The sequence below is a fragment of the Echinops telfairi genome, unplaced genomic scaffold, assembly GCF_000313985.2.
Source record: "Echinops telfairi isolate 266 unplaced genomic scaffold, ASM31398v2 ScPeMD7_5592;HRSCAF=6446, whole genome shotgun sequence".
Classification (NCBI taxonomy): Eukaryota; Metazoa; Chordata; class Mammalia; order Afrosoricida; family Tenrecidae; genus Echinops; species Echinops telfairi.
The window spans coordinates 22,654,837-22,677,681 of record NW_022109491.1 but is presented as its reverse complement, the minus strand read 5'-3'; the positions used below and the strand labels follow the sequence as shown (position 1 = coordinate 22,677,681).

Sequence of the window (22,845 nt, the reverse complement as noted above, 5' to 3'; positions counted from 1 at the left end):
CCAGACGCTATATCTTTTGATAGCCAGGCACCATCAGTTTTCTTCACTGCATTTGCTTATGCACCCGTTTGTCTTCAGTGATCGTGTCCGGAAAGTGAGCATCATGGAATGCCAGGTTAATAGAACAAAGTGTTCTTGTGTTGAGGGAGTACTTGAGTGGCAGCCCAATGTCCATCTGCTACCTTTATACTAAACCTTTAAATATATGCATGTAGATCTATTTCCCCATCCTCATATATAAATATATTTACATATGTACATGCCTGTATACCTCTGTAAATGTCCTTTGCCTCCTAGTTCTTTCCTCTATTTCCTTTTACTTTCCTCTTGTCCCACCATCATGCTCAGTTTTCATTTGGGTTTCAGTAATTTCTCTTGGTTACATTGCCCTTGATCAATCCCTATCAGGCCTCTTACACCCTTCCTTGCCACTGATTTTGGATCACTTGTTGTTTCCTTGACCCTGGGTTGGTCAGCACCACCTCCTTTCCCTCATTTCCCCCTCACCCATGTCCCCCCCGGAACCATCAGTCCCGTTGTTTTCTCTTCCAGACTAATCATCCAGCCTACCAGCCTATCTAGATAGACCTGCAGAGATAATAATATGCACCAAAAAACCAAGACATAGCAAAACAAAGCAACGAAAGAAAACAAAATGACAACAAAGACACCAATGACCCCCAAACAATTAAAAAATAAAAACCTGTAAATAGTTCAAGGTCTGTTTGTTGACCTCTAGGAGTGTCCTCCAGTTGAGTCTGATGGGGTACCACACCCTGGCCCCAAAGTCTATCCTTGCCACTCCCTCAGGCCCTCCCTGCTCTGCTTCCCCCGCAGCTCTGCCACACACCCTTAGTGTTTTGCCTCGGTGTGGTGGGGCTCTCCTTTGGGCTTTTTGTACTTGATCTTCCTGATCTGTGGGACCCTCTCCAGAAATCCATGTGGCTAGCTCCCTCATTGCCTTCAGATGTCTACTGAAATGTCATTGTAGTGTGGTCTCCCCTACCCACTTTATTGCAACTTGCCATCGACCTCTGTATTCCAGATCCCCCTTCCGATTGTAGCTGACATTTCCTTCCCTTGGGTGACTTGTTTGCTTAACATGTTGGATTGCTTGTTTGTTTCATATGTGACTGCCCACTCTGCCCTCTGAATGTCATCGTCATAAAGACAGGTATTTTTGCTAACGTCACCAAGGCTAAAGCAATGTCTGGCACTCATGATACCTACTGCAATGTCATCTCCAGCCCCATTTTCTGGCATCTGACAAGTATTTCAGACCTAGTTTCGGACATCTATCCTGTACCTTTCTTTCCCTTTCCTTCTTGGGTTGACTCTGAAGACTGGGCTGTCTGCTTCTTGCTCATTGTCTAGTGGGTCAGAGCTGCTGGCCTCCACACCACAGACTCTTGGATGCTCACAGAGAGGAAAGCTTTTAAATTGTGCTAAAGTAGGAAGAATGTAGTCAATAAAAAGCGCTAGAGCTGTGTGGGGCAGGGGACCTACCTTCTCTCTAGTTGTCTGCTCTTATTGTGGCTTCCCCCGTAATCTCCAGCCCTATCTTGTTTCATGTGCCTTCAGTCACCGAACTTCCCTTCTCCGATTTGCTCTCACTTGTGATACACTGCTGGTGTTCTCACACAGTGACACCACTGCTCATGGGAGTGTCGCGTCCTCTGGATGGATGCCTGTGCTGCCCTTGACCTGTCCGAGTGTGGGTATTTTGAGATCTTTCTGCTTTTAGATGTTGCTGACGTCACTGCTGCGTTCATCTCTTTCATCCTTTGGGAAGATTTGCCTCAACGACTTTTGAGGAAGGGTGTGGAGAATTGACCACTCTCGGGGTAGCATTTGACACAGTCCGAGCGCAGTGAAAGGCTGTGAATGGACTCTCTCAGTGTGACCCCCTGTGGTATATATACTCTTACAACTACAAGCCTGTCCTTTCTCCGGGTCCCCGGCTAGCTGTCATTGTGTTGGAGGCCCCTGTTTGCACATCGTGCCTCCTGTGAAGATGACAGCCGAGAAAACCCTGCGGGGCACTTCTAGCTGCTGCTATGAGTAGGAAATCAACACAGTGGCACTTACAACATCAGCTGGCATTTGCAGTACTCTTACACCACCGGAGAGTGGGTGGTGGTGACTACATTGTCAGCCTGTGCCCTCTAGAAAAACAATAATTCTCTGGGCCACCTCTACCTACTGTTTAGGAACCCCGCCTCCTGGGGACGGGTAACTCCTGGTAAATGGAGCTCTGTCCCCAACAGGCTGACGCCCAGCTTTGAGGAGCTGCTGGCTGGATTCTGGGCCAGTCAGGAGAGGGCTTCTTGAGCAAGCAGCACACATCAAGGCCAGTCTCTAGCCAAAGAGTTACGTCTCGATCAGCGCATCAGTAGTTGTTGAGTCCCCTACTCTGTAGACTACTGCAGAGACTCAGCACAGAATCTCCTACAAGCCCGAGAGAATAGCTACGGGTTGGGGATCAGTAAATGTTTCCTGGAGGGAGGAAGCAATTTCATAAATGGCTTAAAAGAATTTGTTGGATTTCAGCAGAGAAGCAGCCTTGTCAAGTAGAAAGCTATGGAGCTAGGGAAGTCTGGGTAATGGATGGAGAGTGGGAAAAATGGGACAGGTACGAGAGGTTGACTTGGTGATAGAGCAGGCCTGGTGTGACAGCGTGAAGACCCAGATGTCCTACTGTCCCCTCTATGTATACAGTCCGTGTGTCCAGTATCCCACCCTGATTAGTCTTTTCTTTTTTTAAAAATGTGTACGAGAGAACTTTATATCAAGAAGTAATTATGAATCAGGAAAACATCCGGTCCAGATCAAATCCATAAGTCTGATATTAGCCCATATGTTTGATACTAGTTCATAAATTGCTCTTCAGACTCACACAGCACATGCAAAGATGCTGAATGAAGAAAGATCGCAGGCCACGGGTGGAGTCTTTTGGATCCAGTGGCAGTAGAAGCATCCCCAGGGCTCTGGCTGCCATCATCATGGCTCCATGTGGCTTCCCTGGCTAGTTTTCTGCAGATCAGGATTGGCATACCCCCTTTGAGGCACCAGAGGAGCCCTGGTGGTCCAGTGGTGCCAGGAGTTGGGTTTTCAATCTGCAAGGTCCGCAGTTTGAAACCACCAGCTGCTCCTCAGGAGAAAGACGGGCTTTCAACTCTCATAAACTGTCAAGTCTCAGAAACTCACAGGGGGCAGTTTTACCCTGTCCTACAGGGTTGACTCGATGGCTTGTGTGCTGTGTGTCATGCTGTATCAGATGCCAGTTTAGTCACTGGGCCTATCCTCATGGACCCATTTTGTTTATTCTGAAATGTTTTCAGTTGTGCTGTTTGGACCATGAACGACTAAGTGTCTCCTTCCTGTTAGACATGTCACCCATTTATGTTATATGTGTGAGTCATGACTGTGTATATACTCTTGGGAATGATGTTTATTGTGTCCCAAATGGCTGGGCAGGGAAGGATCAACAGTGTCAGGTGGGCTCAGGATTGGGAGAAGCTCTCCCCTAGACTGGGGTGGGGTGGGGTGGCCTAAGGATCACCTTTGGAGCTTTGAGGCCTGGGGAGCTTTGAGGAGGTGACAGGTGTTGCCTTAGTTATTGTTAAAGATACAAATGTGGGATTCCTCCAGCCCTCCTGGCCCTCTTAACCCTGGTCTGCTTCTCTCTGGCAGGCAGAGGTGGAAGAAACCCTGAAGCGACTGCAGAGCCAGAAGGGTGTGCAGGGGATCATCGTGGTGAACACGGAAGGTAGGCCTCCCCCTAGCTGCACTGCCCTGAGGTCCTCAAAACAGGTGATCCACCTCCTGGTCAGCTTTTTATTTTTTAATCCAGTGCTCTAGCCAGTAATACTAGAATTCTAAATCTTAGAAAGGAAAACTTCACTCGGCCCCCTGCCCTGACAACACACATTTCAGTGATTCCCTGCTTTTCCAGCCATTTCCGAGGCATGTTTTCTCATGGTCATGTTCAGAATGGTGACTTTTCAGTGTTTATGTATGAGCCTTGTACATATGAATATATGCTGTGGTTTTCGAAAGCAAATTCTTTAACGTCAGTATATTAATTGTACATATATAAAAGGATCAAGGGCAATGTAACCAAGAGGAATTGCTGAAACCCAAATGAAGGCCAAACATGATAGTAGTGGGACAAAAGGAAAGTCAAAGGATATAGAGGAAAGAACTAGTAGGCAAAGGGCATTTATAGAGGTCTAAATACAGGCATGCACATATGTAAAGATATTTATGTAGGATGATGGGGAAATAGATCTATGTGCATATATTTATAGGCTTAGACATTGGGCCTCCACTCAAGTACTCCCTCAACACAAGAACACTTTGTTCTATTAACCTGGCACTCCATGATGCTCACCTTCCCTACATGATCGCCGAAGACAAAGCGGTGCTTAAGCAAATGTGAAGAAAACTGATGGTGCCTGGCTATCAAAAGATCTAGCATCTGGGATCTTAAAGGCTTGAAGATAAAAAGCAGCCATCTAGCTGAGAAGCAACAAAGCCCACATGGAATGAGCACACCAGCCTGTGTGATCACGAGGTGTTGATGGGATCAGGTATCAGGCATCAAAGAACAAAAAGTCATATCATTGTGAATGAGGGGGAGTGCAGAGTAGAGACCCAAAGCCTATCTGTAGGCAACTTGGCATCGCCTTACAGAAGGATCTGGGGGAGAGCCAGTCAGGGTGCAGTGTAGCAATAATGAAACTTTTCTCTAGTTCTTAAATGCTTCTGCCCCCCCATCCCACCCCCACTATCATGATCCCAATTCTACCTGACAAGTCCAGCTAGACCAGAGGATGCACACTGGTACAGATAGGAACTGGAAACACAGGAAATCCAAGGCAGATGATCCCTTCAGGACCAATATTGAGAGTAGCAATACCAGGAGGGTAAGGGGAAGATGATGTAGAAACGGGGAACCAACCACAAGGATCTACATATAACCCCCACCCTGGGGGGCGGACAACAGAAAAGTGGGTGAAGGGCGATGTCAGACAGTGTAAGACATGACAAAATAATAATTTAGAAATTATAAAGGGTTCATGGCGGGGGGAGTGGGGAGGGAGGGGAAAAATGAGGAGCTGATACCAAGGGCTCAAGTAGAAAGATAATGTTTTGAGAATGATGAGGGCAACAAATGTACAAATGTGCTTGACACAATGGATGTATGTATGGATTGTGATAAGAGTTGTATGAGCCCCCAATAAAATGATTTTAAAAAGAAAAACAAAAAAAGATATAATATTTTCATGCATATTAATTAACTATCCCCCATTGCTTTGTGCCTGTAGCCTCCCCCTCTCCTAAGAGGCTCTTGGATTACTCCCATTAGCATAAACAGGCTTCCCAGCTGCACAGAGCCTGGGAAGCGGAGCTACCGACCATCCCACACCTCTCTCAGTCCACAGCCTGATGCTTCGCAGACACATTGTTTCATTCATGCCTTCAAGCACCCTGGTGCCTCTATGTGAAGGAAAAACCTGGGAGTAGGTCACCTCCCCTGGATCTCAGTGCCCTTTCTCACCTCACCACTGTTGTCGAGGGGCAGAGCGGATGCTCGAATCCAGCTGCACTGAGTTTGAATCCCGGCTCCACTCCTGACTAGCTTTGTGACCTCGGGCACACATATGTCTACAAATGTAGTGATTAATTAGGTCTACCTATGGAGTTATAAAAATGAACGAACAGTGAACACCAGAGAGCCTGATACACAGTAAGTGCCAGAGACAGGCGAGTGGCTGTGCTCCCGCGGATCCCTGAGCACGTTTACATAAACCAGGCTCCTGGGCCAAGGGGGACCCACAGGGTTCGTGTTACCAGGCCACACGTGTTGCCCCATTCATTGGTGTCGCCTCGGCTCTAGATAGCTCCTCCTCCTCTCCCTCTGACCTAACAAGCCTAGACCAGACCCAAGAATACTGCTTACCATGCACCCCAGGGTGCTTGCTTGTTCTGTTAAGTCTTCTTGCCTTAACTCCTGCCTCAGATGTCTTCTCCCCTCTCTTGTGCAGGTATTCTTTACATCACCCATTTTATGTACAAGGAAACTGAGACTCAGGGCAGTTAATGTGCCCCACATTGGATCATGTGGGCCTCCAGTGCAAAACAGGCTGCCCAGTTCTGCTTACCAGCTCTAGGACCTTGGGCAAGTACCAACCATTTATAGAATGTGGCTAAAAGGACACTTCCTCGGGGGAGCGTTTAGAATAGGTCCTGATACATAATAAGCATCATAGAAATGTGTGTGTGTCTACAGTTACATAGACTTGACTTGTAACCCATTCACAGAACTATTTTGACCTTTCATTTACATTTTGCATGATGACACATTTTTCCGGAGAGGAACCTGAGGCTAAGAGAGATGAGGTGACTGTCCTAACGCCACCCGCCATCCAGCTGTGGACAGTGTGGGCATGCAGAACCCAAGTTCTGGGCTGATTATTTCGCTTCTGAATGGGCCTTGAAGCCCCCTGGTAGTGCTGGTGTGTCCACTGACAGAGGCCCTACAGGACAGAGTAGAACTGCCTGATAGGCTTTCCTGGGCTGTGATCTTTATGGGACACCACCAGGTCTTTTTCCAGCAGAGCCAGCTGCTTAACTATTACATCACCAGGGCCCTTGAGAACCTTCTATTAAAGATGATTATTTAAGGTCACTTGTATGAGGGCTTTCTCTTATATCTCATCTAGGGTTTTCCCACCCCTGATTTGCCTCAGCTGTCTTCCTTCAGGGTCCCTTGACCACCCAGCTCACAGTGACTGCTCCTGCCTCTGAACCTGTGACACACTCTTGTCCTGGTCACTTACCAAACACCTGCCACTGCCTTCTAAAGCTCTGCTTTGAGTAAATTCAGCTGGTGTTTCATAACAGAAGTGTGAGTCTGAACAGCCTTAGCAAGAAGTCAAGGGACATTGATTCTATTTATCGCCCTCCCGCACTAGCCTCACAACTGTCCCTGTGCCCAGTATTGCAGCCACGGTGTCCGTCCCTCTTGTCCAGCACCTTCCTCTTGTTTTACCGAGCTTGATGTCCTTCTCCAGGGACTGATCTCTCTCGACAGTATGTCCAAAGTCTGTAAGACAAAGTCTTGCCGTCTAGCCTTACTTCTTTCAATACAGACCGGTCTGCCCTTTTATCAGTCTAGGTGCTTTTCTCCAGCACCACAATTCAAGCGCTGATTCTTCTACGAGCTTCCTTATTTGGTGTCCAACTATCACATGCACGTGGGACGATGGAGAATAGGTGCACCTTAGTCCTCAAAGTCACACCCTTCCTCTTCAGGACTCTAAAGAGTCCTTGTGCAGCGGATTGACCTAACGCACCTCGTCTTTTGGTTTCTTGACTGCTGTTTCCATAAGCGTTGATTGTGGGGCCAAGCAAGACAACGTCAACCTTGTCTCCATTGATCATGATGTTACCTGTTGGTCCAGTTGTGTGGATTTTGGTCTTCCTTACATTGAGTTGTAATCCACACTGAAGGCTGCAATCCTTGATCGTCATCAGCAAGCGCTTCAAGGCCTCCTCACTCTCAGCAAGCAAGGGTGTGTCATCTGCATACCGCAGGTTGTTAATAAGCCCTCCTCCAATTCTGACGCCACCCTCTTCGTGCAGTAAGCCGGCTTTTCTGAAGACTGGGCAGTGTTGCATCGGGCCGACTCAGTGGCACCTAGCACACCCCTCTCCCGGCCTCTGTCACTCTTCGCCACTTCTTATATGGCAGAAGTATAAGCAAGGGTACCTTTTGTGTTCACTGCTGTGTGACAGCATAGTGGACTATTCATTGGGCTTCCACCCCCAGATCTCCAGTTCAAACTCACCAGCTGCTCCACTGGAGAACGTGGCAGCTTCCTGTGCCTGCAGAGATCCTTTGACCCCTACCTAGCCCTGTGCGGTCTCCTCAGCGGCGGTGGGTTTGATTTGCTGTGGCCCCTGGCCTGGAAGAAGGTTGTCACGTAGATGGTACTGAGTAAATAGGTTTGTAATGTTTTTTTTTTCTTTGTGGCTAAAGGAACTGATGAGAGAGGTTCTTGGCTACCACCTGACAGGCCAAAGCCCGGGGTTAAAAAAAAAATACCCACACAGTGATCAGCTACCTCTCACGGGCTGCACCTAACCTGTGACAGTAGATCTTTGGATCAGGTGACTTTAATCATTGGCCCATCTCTGCTGGCTTCCAGCTCTGGCTGCCTGGGAATCTGGGATCGATCTCTTATTCTTGTGTGACATTCTCTCATTCGGTCCCCACGCACCCCGTGTTTTGTTTTGGTTAGTGCCCTATCTCCTTTTCAAACCTCTTACCGGTTAAGAATTTGCTCCATCTTGTGCCAGTATTTTTCAGAACCACTCAAAGTAGCCCTTGTGGCAAGTTGTCCCAAAGCACTGGTGACCCCTGCTCTCAGGGAGCTCACAGGTGATGAAGTATGTCACCCCCTGCTTACTAGTGGTGAGTACCTGCTCCGTCTGAGGATGGCTGGGGCACTAGAAGAGGGAGACTTGAAGAATCAGTGGAGTCACATATGGCCCAGGCAGAGGACGTGACAAAAGGTAGTCTTGTCAAAGTGCTTGATCAGAACCCAAAAGTGGACTAAGGGGCGTTTCCTGCCACATAGCAGAAGCAGCCAGCCTGGGCTCCTGTCCCATCCCAGCTTTTGTTCTTGCTCTGTCACATCACGGCCATTCCAGGTGCAGGAAGGCCACCTCGGATTCTCTGGGGAATGGGATCTGCTGGGAGATGTTGAGAGCCAGCTGACATTTAGGAAATGCCCAGTCTTTGCTAAGTACTCGAAGGAAGAAGCCACATGTAAGCCTCACAGCACAGGCAGTGGTGGCTGAGGAGCGTCTCACTCTGTCCTTGGAGGCCTGTGCTGCTGAATAGACAAGGACGAAACATGGTGATGTGCGTCCACAAGGCAGCCTTTGGAAACCCTGTGGGTCACAGCAGTCCAGCCTGGGACTGAGCATGGCCTGTGCACGGGCTTGCCGTGGGCCAGGCCTGCCTGCAACAGCGGGTGTGCGGCAGCACTCTGAAGCTGCAGGTCGGAGTAGGGAATAAGATGGAGGCTTGGAGAGGTAACATCACTTGCCTGAGGCCACATGGTCATTAAAGGCAGTACTGGGGTGTAAGTTCAAGTTGTCATATCCCTAATCATCATCCCAGTGTGCAATGAGTGTAATGGGCGCATTGCTCATAATTACATTTTTCCAAGAACATTTTGAAACCGCTCATACTATTGTCCTCCAGGACCCAGCAGCTTGGTGATGTGGTCAGTTTGTCTCTTAAACAAGAGTGGCCACTGTGACGTCTCCCGATTTGGCTCCTAACAGTCAGCCTGAATGCGCCGCTTCTACTAGACTGTGTTCCCTCTTCTGCCCCCGGTGCTCTGAGGTTGGGCTAGTTTCTTGCCTCCCACTGGGTAGTCTGGGGATGACTGCCTTGGCTGATCAATTGTGGGCCTGGTTTGCAGAGTCTTGTGCCCAAACTCTGGCCACTTCAGTGAGGGGCAGGAGTGCCATCTTCTTCCCTGGCGAATGTCAACTGGGCAGCTCATGGATGGAGCTTCCTGCCGATGTGTCATGGCCGACTCACAGGCACCTGGTGGCCCAGTTGTGATGAGGTGGCTGAAATTGGCGACATTGCTCAGCTCCATGAGCACCGGCACCGTCCACAGAGGCAGGTTCATTTAATAGCTCCTCCGAGGAAAACAGTCCTCAAAACTGGGAAGGCTTGATGCCTCTGGTGCCCCTACACTGCCAGTCCCACTAGGAAAGCCCCAGCTGGAGTGTCCAGAGAGGGCCTGGGACTTGGCAGCATCTTTGCAGCCATGGGGACAGCTATTTACCCCAACCGAGGGAGCCTACTACCTCCTTTTGGGGGACGGGAGATTGCTCAGTGCCCCCAGCCCCCGCAATGAAAACCCGTTTGTTTGTTTGAAAAACGTATTGTAGCCATAATCCAGAATGAAGTGTAGGTGTCTGCGTTTGCAGCCCCTGGGTTGCTCCTGCACCCCTGGGGGACGGTACTGCCCACTTTGGACAACACTGGTCTGCACAGACAGAAACTGCAGACTGTGTTTCCCCTGGACCTGAATGTCCCTCCATGGAAACGGGACCCAACCCCTTTGTGGTTGGTACAGGCAGACCTTTCTTCCTGCTTTTCAGCCCTCGCGGGCATACAAGAGCTGGTCTCTCAGGCCAGGTCCTAAGGCAGCAGTTCTCAAGCTTGGGTCTCGTCCCTTTGGGGGTTGAACAAGCATTTCACAGGGGTTGCCCAATTCATAGCAGTATCAAAATTACAGTTGTGAGCAGTAACGAAAATAACTTTATGGTGGGGGGCGGGGGTCACCAATGCATGAGGAACTCTCTGAAAGGGTCGCGGCATTAGAAGGTTGAAAACCACTGTTCCTAAGGCTTGTGGGTGTTCGTCTTCCCTTTTACTCTTAGAAACTTGTTAACACAGGAGCCCTGTGACAGGAGCCTGTATTGGAATCCTGGCCCCACTGCTTATCTGCTGTGTGGCCTTAGGAAGTGACCACCTACCAGCCCACCAGCAGTACCGGAGATGCAGATGTCCTCGAAGGGACTGACATTGGCGGACTTTAGTGTTGAGACAGGCCCTCAGTACAGGGTCATGGACTCTGTCTGCAGTCTGATTCTGGAGAATTAGGGAACGTAGAGCTGGGAACGCCTCTAACATTCCCACCTGGTCTCTGTTCTCTCTCCCTCAGGCATTCCCATCAAAAGCACCATGGACAACCCCACCACCACACAGTACGCCAACCTCATGCACAGCTTCATCCTGAAGGCAAGGAGCACTGTGCGAGAAATCGACCCCCAGAATGACCTCACCTTCCTGCGAATTCGTTCCAAGAAAAATGAAATTATGGTTGCACCAGGTAAGGCGCCTTCCGCCTCTCACAGCCGCTGCTTGGTGGAATAGGAAAGCGCACCTCAGGCTCCCCCAGAAGCTGCAGTCACAGGAATCCCATCGCCTGTCCCCTGGCAGCTCCCCACAAACATGGATCCAGTGACGGCAGGCCCGCCTCTCCTGGTTCTAGGCCTCCCATGGGAGCCTGGTCCCCTGATAGACTAGCACATTAGTGGAACAGTGTGACCTTTGCCCTGATGGGGAAACACCAGGGCCACTTGAGAACATAAAGGGAAGGGTGTGATTAATCGGCTTCCCCCAGGCAAGGTGGCATGTGAGCACAGGAAACTGTGAGCACGGCAGAGGGGAGGGGGGCTTATGTTTGGAGGAGAAAGAATTCATTAGTTCTAAACCAAGGTGCAAGAGCAAACCCCTTATATCTGTAGTTATTATCCTTGGGGATGTTGGACCTGTTCATTTTGTAATGTGCACCCCTGCCTCTGTGGCCAGACTCTGCCTTTTGCAAGTTCTTGGCTTGCCTCAGGGAGCTGTGCAGGACAAACAATGCTTGTCTCTCGGCTGGTGAGATGTTTGTCCCCCAGGACCGGTCTGCATTGTTCCTTCTGGTGTCTTCCCTCTTTTGGGGGCTGAGCTTGTTGAATGCAAACACGAAATGTACCCGTGATGGTGGCACCGCTGCTCTAGAACATTGGAATGTGTGAGGGTGAGTGGAGCAGGAGGTGAGATGGATCCAACTTAGCAAAGAGGGGCCTCAAAGGCTACGCTGAGCTGTGTGCACTTTACCAGTATGCGGAGGCTTCCCTGGCCAGGGGTGGCAGGCTTGTATTAAGGCTCACTTGAAGGGGGGCACTGGACTCGGCAACACAGGTGGTAAGGAGGCTGGCTGCAGAGTTCAGAACTCTGCTTAATTTGAAAAGAGGGACCCTGGTTCTGTCCCCAGGCCTGCTTGGCCCAGCCCTGCCACTCAGGTGCTTGTGAAAGAACCCTAGAGCCAGCCTCAAGTGCCCACAGCTCCCCGGACATAGCTTCACTGCCTTGGAGGCAAGCCAAGTGTCCTGGCAGACCTCGGGGTCCCAGGTGGTCCTCCCCCATGGGTGCTAGCAATGTGTAGGAAGGAGAAATTACCCGGCCTCCAAATCCGATGAACTCTCAACAGCATTGTCTCTTGGTTTTGAGAATATAGTCTTTGAAACAGTCACCTGAGAACCCCTAGCCATTTATGGTTCTGCAGCAAAAGAACCACAGGGCAACGCTCTTGCCCAGGCAAGTGTGGGTAGCCCCCGAGGGCCCAGAGCCCTGTTAGTGGATGTAAGAGTGCAGAGGCCATGAAACTGGGGTGCTGCTTACACAGTTCTTTTCATGTGAATGATTGAATTGTATGATATGAATTACTTTTCTTTTTAAGTGAGGTGGCCAGACCCCTTACCTAAGCTCCTTTCTCTCCTTCCTCACCCCCTCTTTATATGCTTTGGTGGGGTGGGGGGGTGATATTTTGAGGTGACCATCAAGGTATAAGGCACATTTTCTCTGTGAACACCCTCACTACTACTGGAGTTGGGGGCCTCCCGCGCTCCCACAGCCTTTTTGCTCTTGGGTCTGGTCTCCAGGCTGGGAAGGCCGGCCCTGCCGTTCACCCTGCTTCTCCCAGCAGTCTGTCCTTTCCCTGGTCTTGATTGGGTGTTCTGCGTGCACACTCCATTTTCATTTGCACCCTCTGTATTTGTCAGCTTGTCTGAAACGTATTGGCAGCCCCCAAACCAGCATTCACAATGTTCCCATAGTCATTTGTGGACATGCACAGAGCAGTAAAGAATTTGCGTGTCCAACAGATATGCCCAGCTGAGGTGACAGGCGGTCCTCTGCCTGTTTCAGCTCAGACTGTGGCGGGGTGTTCTGGTGGTTGATTGTGCTGTTTAAAATGGCCCCCAGCGTAGGCTGTCTTTTGTCCCTAACTGCGAGAAGGTGGTGCTGTGCCCGATAGAGAAAATCATGGCAGATAAGCTTCCTTCTCTGCAGTTGTTGATGACAACAGAGAGCAGGTAGGTCAGGCCTTAACCACAATACTAATCAGCAAGTCATTTCACACCCCAAGTCGTGTTTTCATTGTGGGTTGGGAAAGCGCCCTTACCTGCTTCAGAATCCTCTGCATTTGAGGATCAGTTCAGGCCTGGGGAACCTGGAAGCCTTGATCATTTTTGCAGCTTTGAAAATTGAGTAGGTACATTTGGAGCTTCCTGCTTTTCCACTTTTCTATAAAACGAGGGAAGGTCTGATCTGACTCCCTTCTGAACTTCATTCTGCCTTGGATTCCTACAACTTCCCACCTTGCTTGGTGGAATCCCCAGAACTGGATCCAAGCAACCCGACTTCCTTCAACTTGGTGCCCTTGGAAACTTGGCTAGCAGGCCAGAAGCTGAGCTTGTAACAGAAATTTACTTTAACCCAGAACCTGTGTCTCTGAGCTCCGAATTCCTTCTTTGCCACTAATTAGCTGGTGACCTTGGGACTTGTAGTTCTCCCAGCAACAGCTGCAGCACCTGAGCACTAGTAGAAATGCAAATTCTTGGGCCCACCTCAGTCACGCTGAGCCAGAAACTGGGGGCGACTTGTGAATGTGTAGGTGATCATGAGGCCAATTGACTTAATGGAAACAAACAACAGAGGATCCCTGGTGGCACAGGGACTGAAGGTTAGCGGTTCTAACCCACCAGCCACTCCACAGGAGAAAGACCTGGCCATTTGCTCCCTGAAGACTGAAAACCCTCCTGTCGGCACCGCAGGTCACCGCTGCCTGAGGCTTGCTGGCCTTGGACCCAGGGCTTCACCCTCATGCTGTGTGGGGATTGTATTGTTGGGGGATCAGCAGGGCTGTGATCCCTAGGCACTGGGTCCTGGTGACAATCCCCACAGGAGACTTGCAGGTTTATCTTATTTTCTCAGCAAGATGGTATTTTTATTGGGTACTTCTCCCCTTAAAAGCAAAGTATTGAAGTCAGGAGTTCAAGGTGCTGCCGAGGCAAAAGGCTCTTGGGGACACTTGTCTCTTGCTCCCCAGCTTCTAGGGGCTCCTGCTGACCCCGGCAGTCCTTGGCTTGCGGGCACACCACTCCATTCTCAGCCTCAGCCTCATGTTATGCCTTTTATGTTTAGTGGTTTGGTTGAGTGTGTTTTTGGTTTTGTTTTTTAACACTTTGTATTTCTCTCATCTTAACATTTAGTGATCTGTCCTTTTTCGTTTTTCTCTTTTACAGATAAAGACTATTTCCTGATTGTGGTTCAGAATCCAACCGAATAAGCTACTCGGCTCCTTATGTTAGTCCTTAAATTAATCCCCCTGCCCCCAAGCGTAAATCATGCCAATCCACTACAAATGGAATCATACACTCAAGCCAATCCAGCGACCAAGGGAGAGCTGCTGCCTCGCCCGCCCCACCTGTGGAAGGAACGCTCTGCCGCACCTGTGGCTGCCGAGGTCCCGCGGCAGGGCCTTCCCCTTCCAGAGATCCCTCCCATGGCACCTGGGGGTCGGAGCAAGGGCTGTGAGGAGCCCCCGCCTGCTTCCTCCTGACCTTCAGTTCACCTGTCGCCCTTGGAAAAGTCTGTTTTTCTTTACCTAAAAATAACCTAAAGGCTTGCTTACCCTGCTGTTGTGTTGTAAATACTAGGTTACGAAGGCCTCACTCTTCCTGGGTAGCCTCTTGGTCTGTGATCAGCCACTACCTCCTGGCCCGTGGCCCCACACTCACTGAGCTTAGCCTGGGATAGCATTGGTGGCCCTCCCACAAGCCCACACTCACTGCCCTCAATGCGATGCTTACTCATAGTGACCTTCTAGGACGCTGTAAAACTGCCCGCTGCCCCTGGGGGTCTCTGAGGCGGAGTCTACGGGAGCAGAAGGCCTCGTCTCTGTCCCTCGGGGGGCAGTTGATGGGTTCAGACTGCTGACCTCCACCGGGGTCCCTTTCATGTTATTTTCCACTCCCACCAATGGTTGGTTTTTTAAATCATTTTATTGGGGGCTCGTACAATTCTTATCACAATCCATACATCCATCCATTGTGTCAAGCACATGTGTAGCCCTCATCATGCTCAAAACATTTGCCTTCTACTTGAGCCCTTAATATCAGCTCCTCATTTTCCCCTCCCTCCCCACTCCCCTTCCCTCATGAACCCTTCATAATTCATAAATTATTTTGTCCCACCAGTGTTTTAAGTGGCATTTGTTGGGTTCTTCAATTAGCCTGCACTGGAGAAGGCCGAGGGGATGATGGTGAAGGCCCACCCAGACTCACCAGGTGTGTGGAGACGGCCACTAGGAGGGGCGCGTGCTGGGCAGGGCTCGCCTGAGGGCTCACAGCCAGTAGACTCAAAGCTCAGCCCCTTCTCTCTCCCCCCCCCCCCCCCCCCCAGAAGTCCAGCTAATCCAGAGTACCTGAGTGTGTCCATGCCAAGCACAGAGCTGCCATCTGCAGCACTTCATCGTTCCCACCGCCCCAAGACCACATCTGTTTCTTACCACGCTCCCAACTTTGTAAGACAGGAAAGGTTTAAAACTGTTCAGTGCAAACCTTGAAACCCTCACCTTTATTCACCTACCTTCCCCAGAAGCAGCTGCTATCTGCAGCAGCAGGTCTTCTTAGCAAAAACACTTTCAAATTTTCCAATGTCGGTTCCTTAATGGTCTCAGGAGAGTAAAATATACTCTGCAGAACTTAAGGGGTGGCTACGGAGGCTGGGCAACATTTTTTGAAATCCTATTTTAATGAGAGTTTAAGGTGATAGGTCCTCATGTAGCCTGCATAGCGAACAATCCTTTCAAGTAGCTCTTCTCTTTCGGAGCAGCTAGTGGGTAAGCAGCCAGTGTATAATCCACTATGCCACTGGGCTCCAGCCAGGTCTTCACAGTTCAATTGGCCCTGGGACACCCAAGCAGCCCATTGGGGTGCAGGGTGCAGAACAGATCAGGCTGACCCTCCAGAGGCAGAGTCTGTGTTCTAAACAAATCTCCCCTTGTTCTCAGAGGTGTGAGGCCAGCATGCATGCTGGTCAGGTGCCTGGCCCCAGAAGGACAACGGCTCTGATAACAATATTACCCCAGGCCGTGAGGTCAGGTGCCAAGGTGGCTATGGGCAGGAGAAATTTGGAGGTGGGCCTCTCCCTGCAGTATAGGGTCCCTGCCACCCCCTCAAATTGGTTTTAAAGTTCCCATCAGAATCATGTAGGCTGTTTCTGGCTGTGGAAAGACCGGGGCCTGGAGATTCCCAACACTGAGGTTTTCCGTAGACCCCAGCTGGGTGGATTCAGGTTTGTAGCACAGATAATTGTGGACAACTCTTAAGATGTAAAGATGTAAGTTTTAAAATTCTAAATGGTAAATATACAAAAACCGTGTTTCTGTACCTACAGTGGCGAGTGTGTGGGCCTCAGCACCTATTACAGTTGGTAACTGGCGGGGGGGTCTTGGGTATGGGGAAGGGACACCTTTTGTGGCAAAGTAAAGGTGCAGGTGTGCCCCACCCCTGCATTTTGTTACAGAAATTTTCAAACAGAAAAGTTGAAATAACTTCTCTACCTAAATTCTGTAACATCGCCACTATAGTTCCTTACCGCCTATTATCTAGTCCTCCACCTGCGCAACTTGCTTTTGGTGCGTTTCCCGTATGTTAACCTCCCAAACACATCGGAGGGCCTATTGCCTGTGATGGGGAGGGAATGGACGGTGACCAACACAAACCTTGGTATCAGTCTTGACTTCTGACAAATGCTTACACACCTGAGCGGCCACCCTCCTCTAATCACCCAGGAAGGGGCCACGACCCTGAGGGCCTCAACTTGCACCCGCCACTTCAGCTCAGCCCCACCTGTGCTCTGTGAGCTTGCACTGCCCTTTCTCCAGCAATGTATTTAGGAAACCCTCCCAGAACAGAAATACTTTAGAGCAGCGGTTCTCAACCTGGGGGTCATGAGCCCCTGGGGGTCAAACAACCCTTTCATAGGGGTCACCCCATTCATAACAGTAGCAAAATGACAGTGGTGAAGTAACAATGAAAATAATGTTATGGTTGGGGGTCCCCACAACATGAGGAAAGTGGAGAACCGCTGTTGGAGGTTTTCTCCATCCTCTCGAATGCTTGACTCGGCCGCACACGTGGACTTTTTCAAATTGGGAATCCTAGCCAGTTCCCAAGTCCTGGTGTGTCTACTTGCCAAATTTTGGGAAGCACAGCAGGAAGGGCGGATGGACAGAAGTGGGGGAGGATGTTGGTAAACACATCAAGTCGGGATACAACAAGGACCAGGGCAGTGAACAAGCTGATCAGTCGTATACGAGAAGCAAGTCATCCAAGTACGTCACAGGCCGCAGGCAGCTTGCTGGTCTGCTCTCCCACCACCTAACAGCGGAGCCAGAGGCAGAGGCAACTGTGTACTTGGCCTCTGGGGCAGTCTGCTGCTTGTCCATCACTCAAGAGCACAGTGGAGCCTAGGAACTGCACCAACCAGCCTCCCTCCTCTCCGTGCCCTCACATGCTCAGATTCCTCAGGCTACGAAGAGCCTGGCATGTGCTTCAAGCCCAACCTTGTATTCTGGTCCATCATTGCTCACGAGTTCTATCCCCTGCCCTTCTGTAGGGCGCCTCCCAACCCTTTGGGTGGTGCATTCCCTCTGTCGCCTCTGGACACCCCCCCCCCTTCACCTTCCATGGGTCGGGGGCCTCGGCACTCAACAGCTGAAAGAAGCCCTCTAATTCCCAGCTCCCGTGGGCTAACAGGCATGACTACCCCACTCTCAAGGCCAGTTTGTTCAGGGTCCTGCACGGACACGCCTAGCTTATGGCAACTACTGTCTTGTTACAGAAGTGCACTCGGCTGAAACTGAGATGAAGATGATTTCTCATAACGTCACAAGAAACCAGTAGCCTGCATCTCAGAATGAGACACTGACAGCATTTCCTCTTCAATCGAGGACTAGGCAAGGCTGTCCTTTATCACTAATACAGTCTGGAAGCTTAGCGAGAGCCCCAAGACATCAACAAGAAATTAAAGGTATCCCTTTATCTGCCAATGACTTAATCCTACATATAGAAGACCCCAAAGATTCAATTAAACCATTGCTCAAACTAATTGAGAATTTTGGAAGCGTAGCAGGCTAAACGATCAACATCAAGAAATCTGTTGGAGTCTTGTATATTAAGGATATCGCTACAGAAAAAGATAATAAAAACAATATCATTTACAGTAACCACAGTAAGAATAAATCTTACCAGAAAAATAAGATTTATTCAAAGAAAACTACAAAATACTCCCTCAAGATCCAAAAAGGAACTCACAAATGAAACAAGGTTATGTTCCTGGATAGGCAGAGGCAACACTGAAGAAATTCAATGCGATTCCAATCCAAATTCCACTACAATTTTTCAAATAAATGGAAAAACTATTAACCTTATATAGAAAAAAAAAGAGACCTAGGATAAATAAAACACTACTAAAAATTAAAAAAAGTAAGAGGCCTTACACTTCCAGACCTTAAAACCTACTGCATAGCCATGGTAATTAGAATAGCCTGGTACTGGTACAATGATAGATAATGAAGACCAACAGATTAGAACTGAAAACCCAGAAATACAACCAAGTGCCTATACATATCTAACTTTTCAAAAAGTTATTGCCATATCTCACATTCCAATATATCCTTCCACATACAATTCTGTTGTTGAAGCCCATCGGGTGGGTTTATACAATCATCAATGCCATCACCTCTCCTTCCCCCCCTCCCCTCACACTGGCACTTTCGCCAAAATTTAATAAAATAATATGCTGGAGAGGATGTGGAAGGATAGGAACTTGTTCCCAAAGCTGATGGGACTAGAATTCTACAACCATTACAGAAATCAGTGTGGCATTTCCTCAAACAAATGCAAATCCAAGCACCTTATGATCCAGCGATCGCTCTACTGTGGAATATAACACAAATACACATGTGTACACCTGTGTTTACTGCAGCAATTTCCACCATAGCAAAAACATGGGGACAACCAAAAAACCCAGCTGTAGAGGAATGGATAAACAAGCTCTAGGACATTCATACTACAGAATTTATGTATCAATTTAAAAAAAAGATAAAAACCGTAAGAGACAAAACTAGAGTGTTATGCTTAGTAAACTCGGTCAATCTTACAAAGATAAACAGTTCACATAACCATTGTCATATGGCAAAACAAGACGTGGTTTACATACACCAATAGACAAGACTTTGATTGACAGTGAAGAGGTCAGGGATTGGCTGAGGACAGGGAGAGGGAAATTTGTTAATTAAAACTAAAAGGAAGATCATTCTATTAAGACTCAACCTTGCTGTCTCAAGTTGATTCCGACTCACAGCGACCCCAAAGGTTTCCAAGGACGCCGTCTTAGGAAAGCTAATGACCACACCTGTGGAGCAGCTGGGGGGTTTGAACCACCACCTGTCAGTTAAGCACTTAGTTAAGCTCCTGGGCTGCTTTACCACCTCCTAGTTCACCAGAAAATGATGGAAAGAGGTGAGAGAGAGAGAGAATGGTACTTGTATTTTGTTAACTCTGCATTTGGAACACTTTCGGCATGCCGGCCGAATGCTTCACTTGCAGGCATCAGCGTTCAGATACTTGGGAAACACTGGCAGGAGGTTTCTGGAACTTGCCCAGCAGTCAGTACAGACAGCACTTCATTCAACCATGATCTGGTGAATTCTGTGTACCAGGTTTCAGTCTAGACATACAGATGACCCCGACAGAGCATACATTCTCAGAATGTCGATATAAAAATACACAGCAAGACAAAATGACTGCTAGGCCACCCCCCTTAGCCAATGACATCAGATTCTGGAAACAATCTGAAAGAATTGATTGGAAAAGCACTGCCAAGCTTTCAGGTCTGAGAATTTCAGAAGGGAAAATGCAAGCCCTGAGACCTAGCCTTTCACGAGTGAGAAAGACCGGAAAGGGTGTGTGCGCGCACAGCAGAGGGAGTCACAGATCCATTTTAACTTCCATTTTAGTTCGGTTCTGCAGAAAATACTGGAAAACCCCCATAGCAGCTTACCTGGTCCGTAGCTCTTTCAGCTGCCGGTTTCCCACCTCCAGGCTGTAAGGACCGACCGCGTCCTCATGATCCAGAATCGCTGCTGGAGCCGCAGGGGCCACATTCGGCTGACAGAGGATGGGTGGGGGTCAAGAATCGACCTCTTCCTTTTAGGAGACTTCCTGGGAATCCTACACGTCACGTTTCACTTGTTTCACTGACTAAACTTGCGTTACGCTGCCATGCAACGACGTGGCAGCTGGGAGGACGGAAAGCTCAGCGGAGGAAAGGCCAGCTCCCAGGCCCATGCAGGCAGCGGCCTCCATTGCCCCGTGAGGGCCGGAAGGCGGGTGCTCCTGGCAGAGGCCTTGGGGCTGCTGGGTGGGCCTCAGTCCTTCAGTCTTAGAAACAGTCCACTAAGAGTCTGGAAACTCGGACAAGGAATCCCACCGCGGCAAATCGAGGGAGGCAGCGCGCAGCTGAAACCACCAGTGCGCCCTGAGGAGCATCGGGGAGTTGGACCCCAAGGGCCTCGGGGCCCAAGGTCGGCCTTGGCTGAGTAGGGGAGAGCGGGCAGGACATGACCGATTCCTGGATGCCACGGCCCCACAGAGATGATGGTGGCTCTGAGCCTGCCACGGCACAGAGAAGGTGGGCAGTGACCCGATTCTGGAGAGCTTCTCAAGGCAGATTTCAGAGGATTGAGGGCAGGACTGGAGGAGGGTGAGGGGCGGGGCGAAAGACGCCAGCCACCCAGCTTCTGGGACTGACACATTCAGAAGAGAAAATTACACGAGGGGCCGGTTTCGGGGAAGTCCGTGTGGTGGTTTGGGGCAGTTCAGGTACATGGGGCAGGCGAGGCCCTAGGCCTCCAGGGGCACGGGCAGGCGACCAGGCCAGAGTTCTGGAGGAGGAAGGAGGTCAAAGACTGGGAGGGACAGAGAGCACGTGCCAACAGAGAGGCTGGGCCCTCCTCCCAGGTCTAGCAGCAGCCTGGGCCTCAGAAAAACCACCCAGAGGTGTAGCCACTTCAGGGCCCCAGCTGAGCCCGTTCTTAGCGTGCCCTTCAATGATGCTAATCACAATCGGCTGTGACTCAGCGCTTAGGAGCAGGGGCCAGCCCACCTCAGACCTGCGGGCCAAACCTGCCCATTGTAGTCAGGTTCTCGCGGTGCCCAGCCAGGCCTCCTCAGTAAGTGCTGCTTCTCACCCGCAACAGCCGAACTGAACTGAACCGAGGAGTGGCCACCTGGCGCCTGTGAAAGTCTGCTGACCAGGTCTTAAATCGTCCATTTTAAGTGGTGCGTGTCCTACTGAGCTAGCACGACATCTGGGTGAAAATGCTCCAATACCCTGTCACCTACCCGCAGCAGCCGTGTGTGAACCTCCTCTACTGAGCCGGACCGCTTCGGTTTGGGGAGATTTTGCCAAGTGGCTCTCCAACTTCCCCTCCACTCCCACCAGCTGAGTCCAAATCTTCCAACATTTCCAGAAGCTTGATAGTGTGTGCTATCTTATTTACCAGGCTCGTGTTCTTCTGGGAGGAACCCTGGGGGCACAGTGGGATATGTACTAACCAACCATAAGGTCAGTGGTTTAAATCTGCCAGCCCCTCCTCACGAGAAAGATTTCATAATCTTTCATAATCAAATCTCCCATAAAGATTTCAAGTCTCAGGAACCTAAAGGGGCCATGCTGTCCTTCCTTCCCACTCAGTGGTGGTGAGTTGCTAAACCACAAGGTTGGTAGCTCAAGCCCACCAGTTGCTTTGCAGGAGGGAAGATGAGTAAAGAAAGATTTGCTATCCCAGAACCCCTATATAGGGTCATCATTTCTCAGAATCAACTTGGCGGTGGGCAGAATTTTGTTTTATAGATTCCAGCCTGGATTTGACTGGCTGTCAAGTTTTTCTTAACAATTTTATTTTTTCTGTCTTACCCTGGCTGGGTCCTCCATGCAATACTGAATAGAAATCCTATGTTCTGGACTTTTGAGGGAATGCTGTTAAACCAGGCAGTACAGCGTTTCACCGTTAGGAATGATGTATGCTGAGCTGTGGGGGTCTAGTGTTGAATCTTGGTAGAACTCACCTGGAAAATCATGTAGGCTAGTTAGTTGGTTTGGGGGGTGATAGATTTTTAAGTTTTCCTGAGTTTCTTTAAAAGATAGAAAGCTATTAAGTTCGTGTATGTCTTATGTGCATTTCACAATTTTTAAAAAGGAAATTCTCCATTTCATCTGAGTTTTAAAGTTACTGGCATAAAGTTGTTTGCACTGGTCATTTACGTGATTTCTGCTCCACATCTAGTGTCACAGCACTGTAATGCTTATTTTATTAATATTATTTGGCTTTTCAAAGACCCAGCTTTGATTAACGAGTTCATACAACTGGTTTCATTTTTCATCTCATTAAATTCTGCTTTTATGTTATCTGCCTTTCACTTCTTGAGGTTTATACTGTGACTCCATTTTAATTTTTTTCCTAATCATTTTATTAGTTAATCCAGACCCCATACCATTCCATAGTTCAATCACTTCAAGCACTGTTGTGCAATCGCTACCTGAATCAGCTTCAAAACTTTTTCTTCCTTCTTGAACTCTTTAATATCAGCTCCCCCTTACCTACTCCCCTCACCCCACCATCTCCCATGACTCCATTTTAAATCTGACACTTTGCCTGTACATTGATGTGCAATTATTAATGTATGTACTAAGCCTACACACTGATGTGCAATTACTAATGTATGTAATGCAATTACTAATGTAAGCCTATAAATCTCCCTTCCCACCAGTTTTGCTGTCATTTTCTTTACTGACTCCAAATATTTTTTTCATTTTGACATGCTTGCCCCTTTGAGTAGGGC

At 49.2% G+C, this 22,845-nt stretch overlaps 2 protein-coding genes across 4 annotated transcripts in view; both read left to right on the top strand.

Annotated features, from left to right (window-relative positions):
• DYNLRB1 (dynein light chain roadblock-type 1) overlaps window positions 1–14,563 on the top strand; it is a 17,462-nt gene extending 2,899 nt beyond the window's left edge. For 2 of the 3 annotated variants that reach the window (XM_045295590.1, XM_030887029.2), the window contains exons 2-4: window positions 3,694–3,769; window positions 10,764–10,931; window positions 14,176–14,563. In XM_045295590.1, coding sequence (XP_045151525.1) covers window positions 3,694–3,769; window positions 10,764–10,931; window positions 14,176–14,219 — 288 coding nt within the window. In that variant the 3' untranslated portion in view covers window positions 14,220–14,563. Of the gene's footprint in view, window positions 1–3,693; window positions 3,770–6,090; window positions 6,185–10,763; window positions 10,932–14,175 lie in introns of those variants that run through there. The other variant, XM_045295591.1, reaches the window with a different exon arrangement.
• A 4,959-nt stretch (window positions 14,564–19,522) lies between these two features.
• The window catches only part of MAP1LC3A (microtubule associated protein 1 light chain 3 alpha), a 7,877-nt gene continuing 4,554 nt past the window's right edge, over window positions 19,523–22,845 (top strand). Inside the window, exon 1 of the mRNA XM_030887076.2 lies at window positions 19,523–19,611. Within this exon, the coding sequence (XP_030742936.1) occupies window positions 19,523–19,611 (89 nt within the window). The remainder of the gene's footprint in view (window positions 19,612–22,845) is intronic.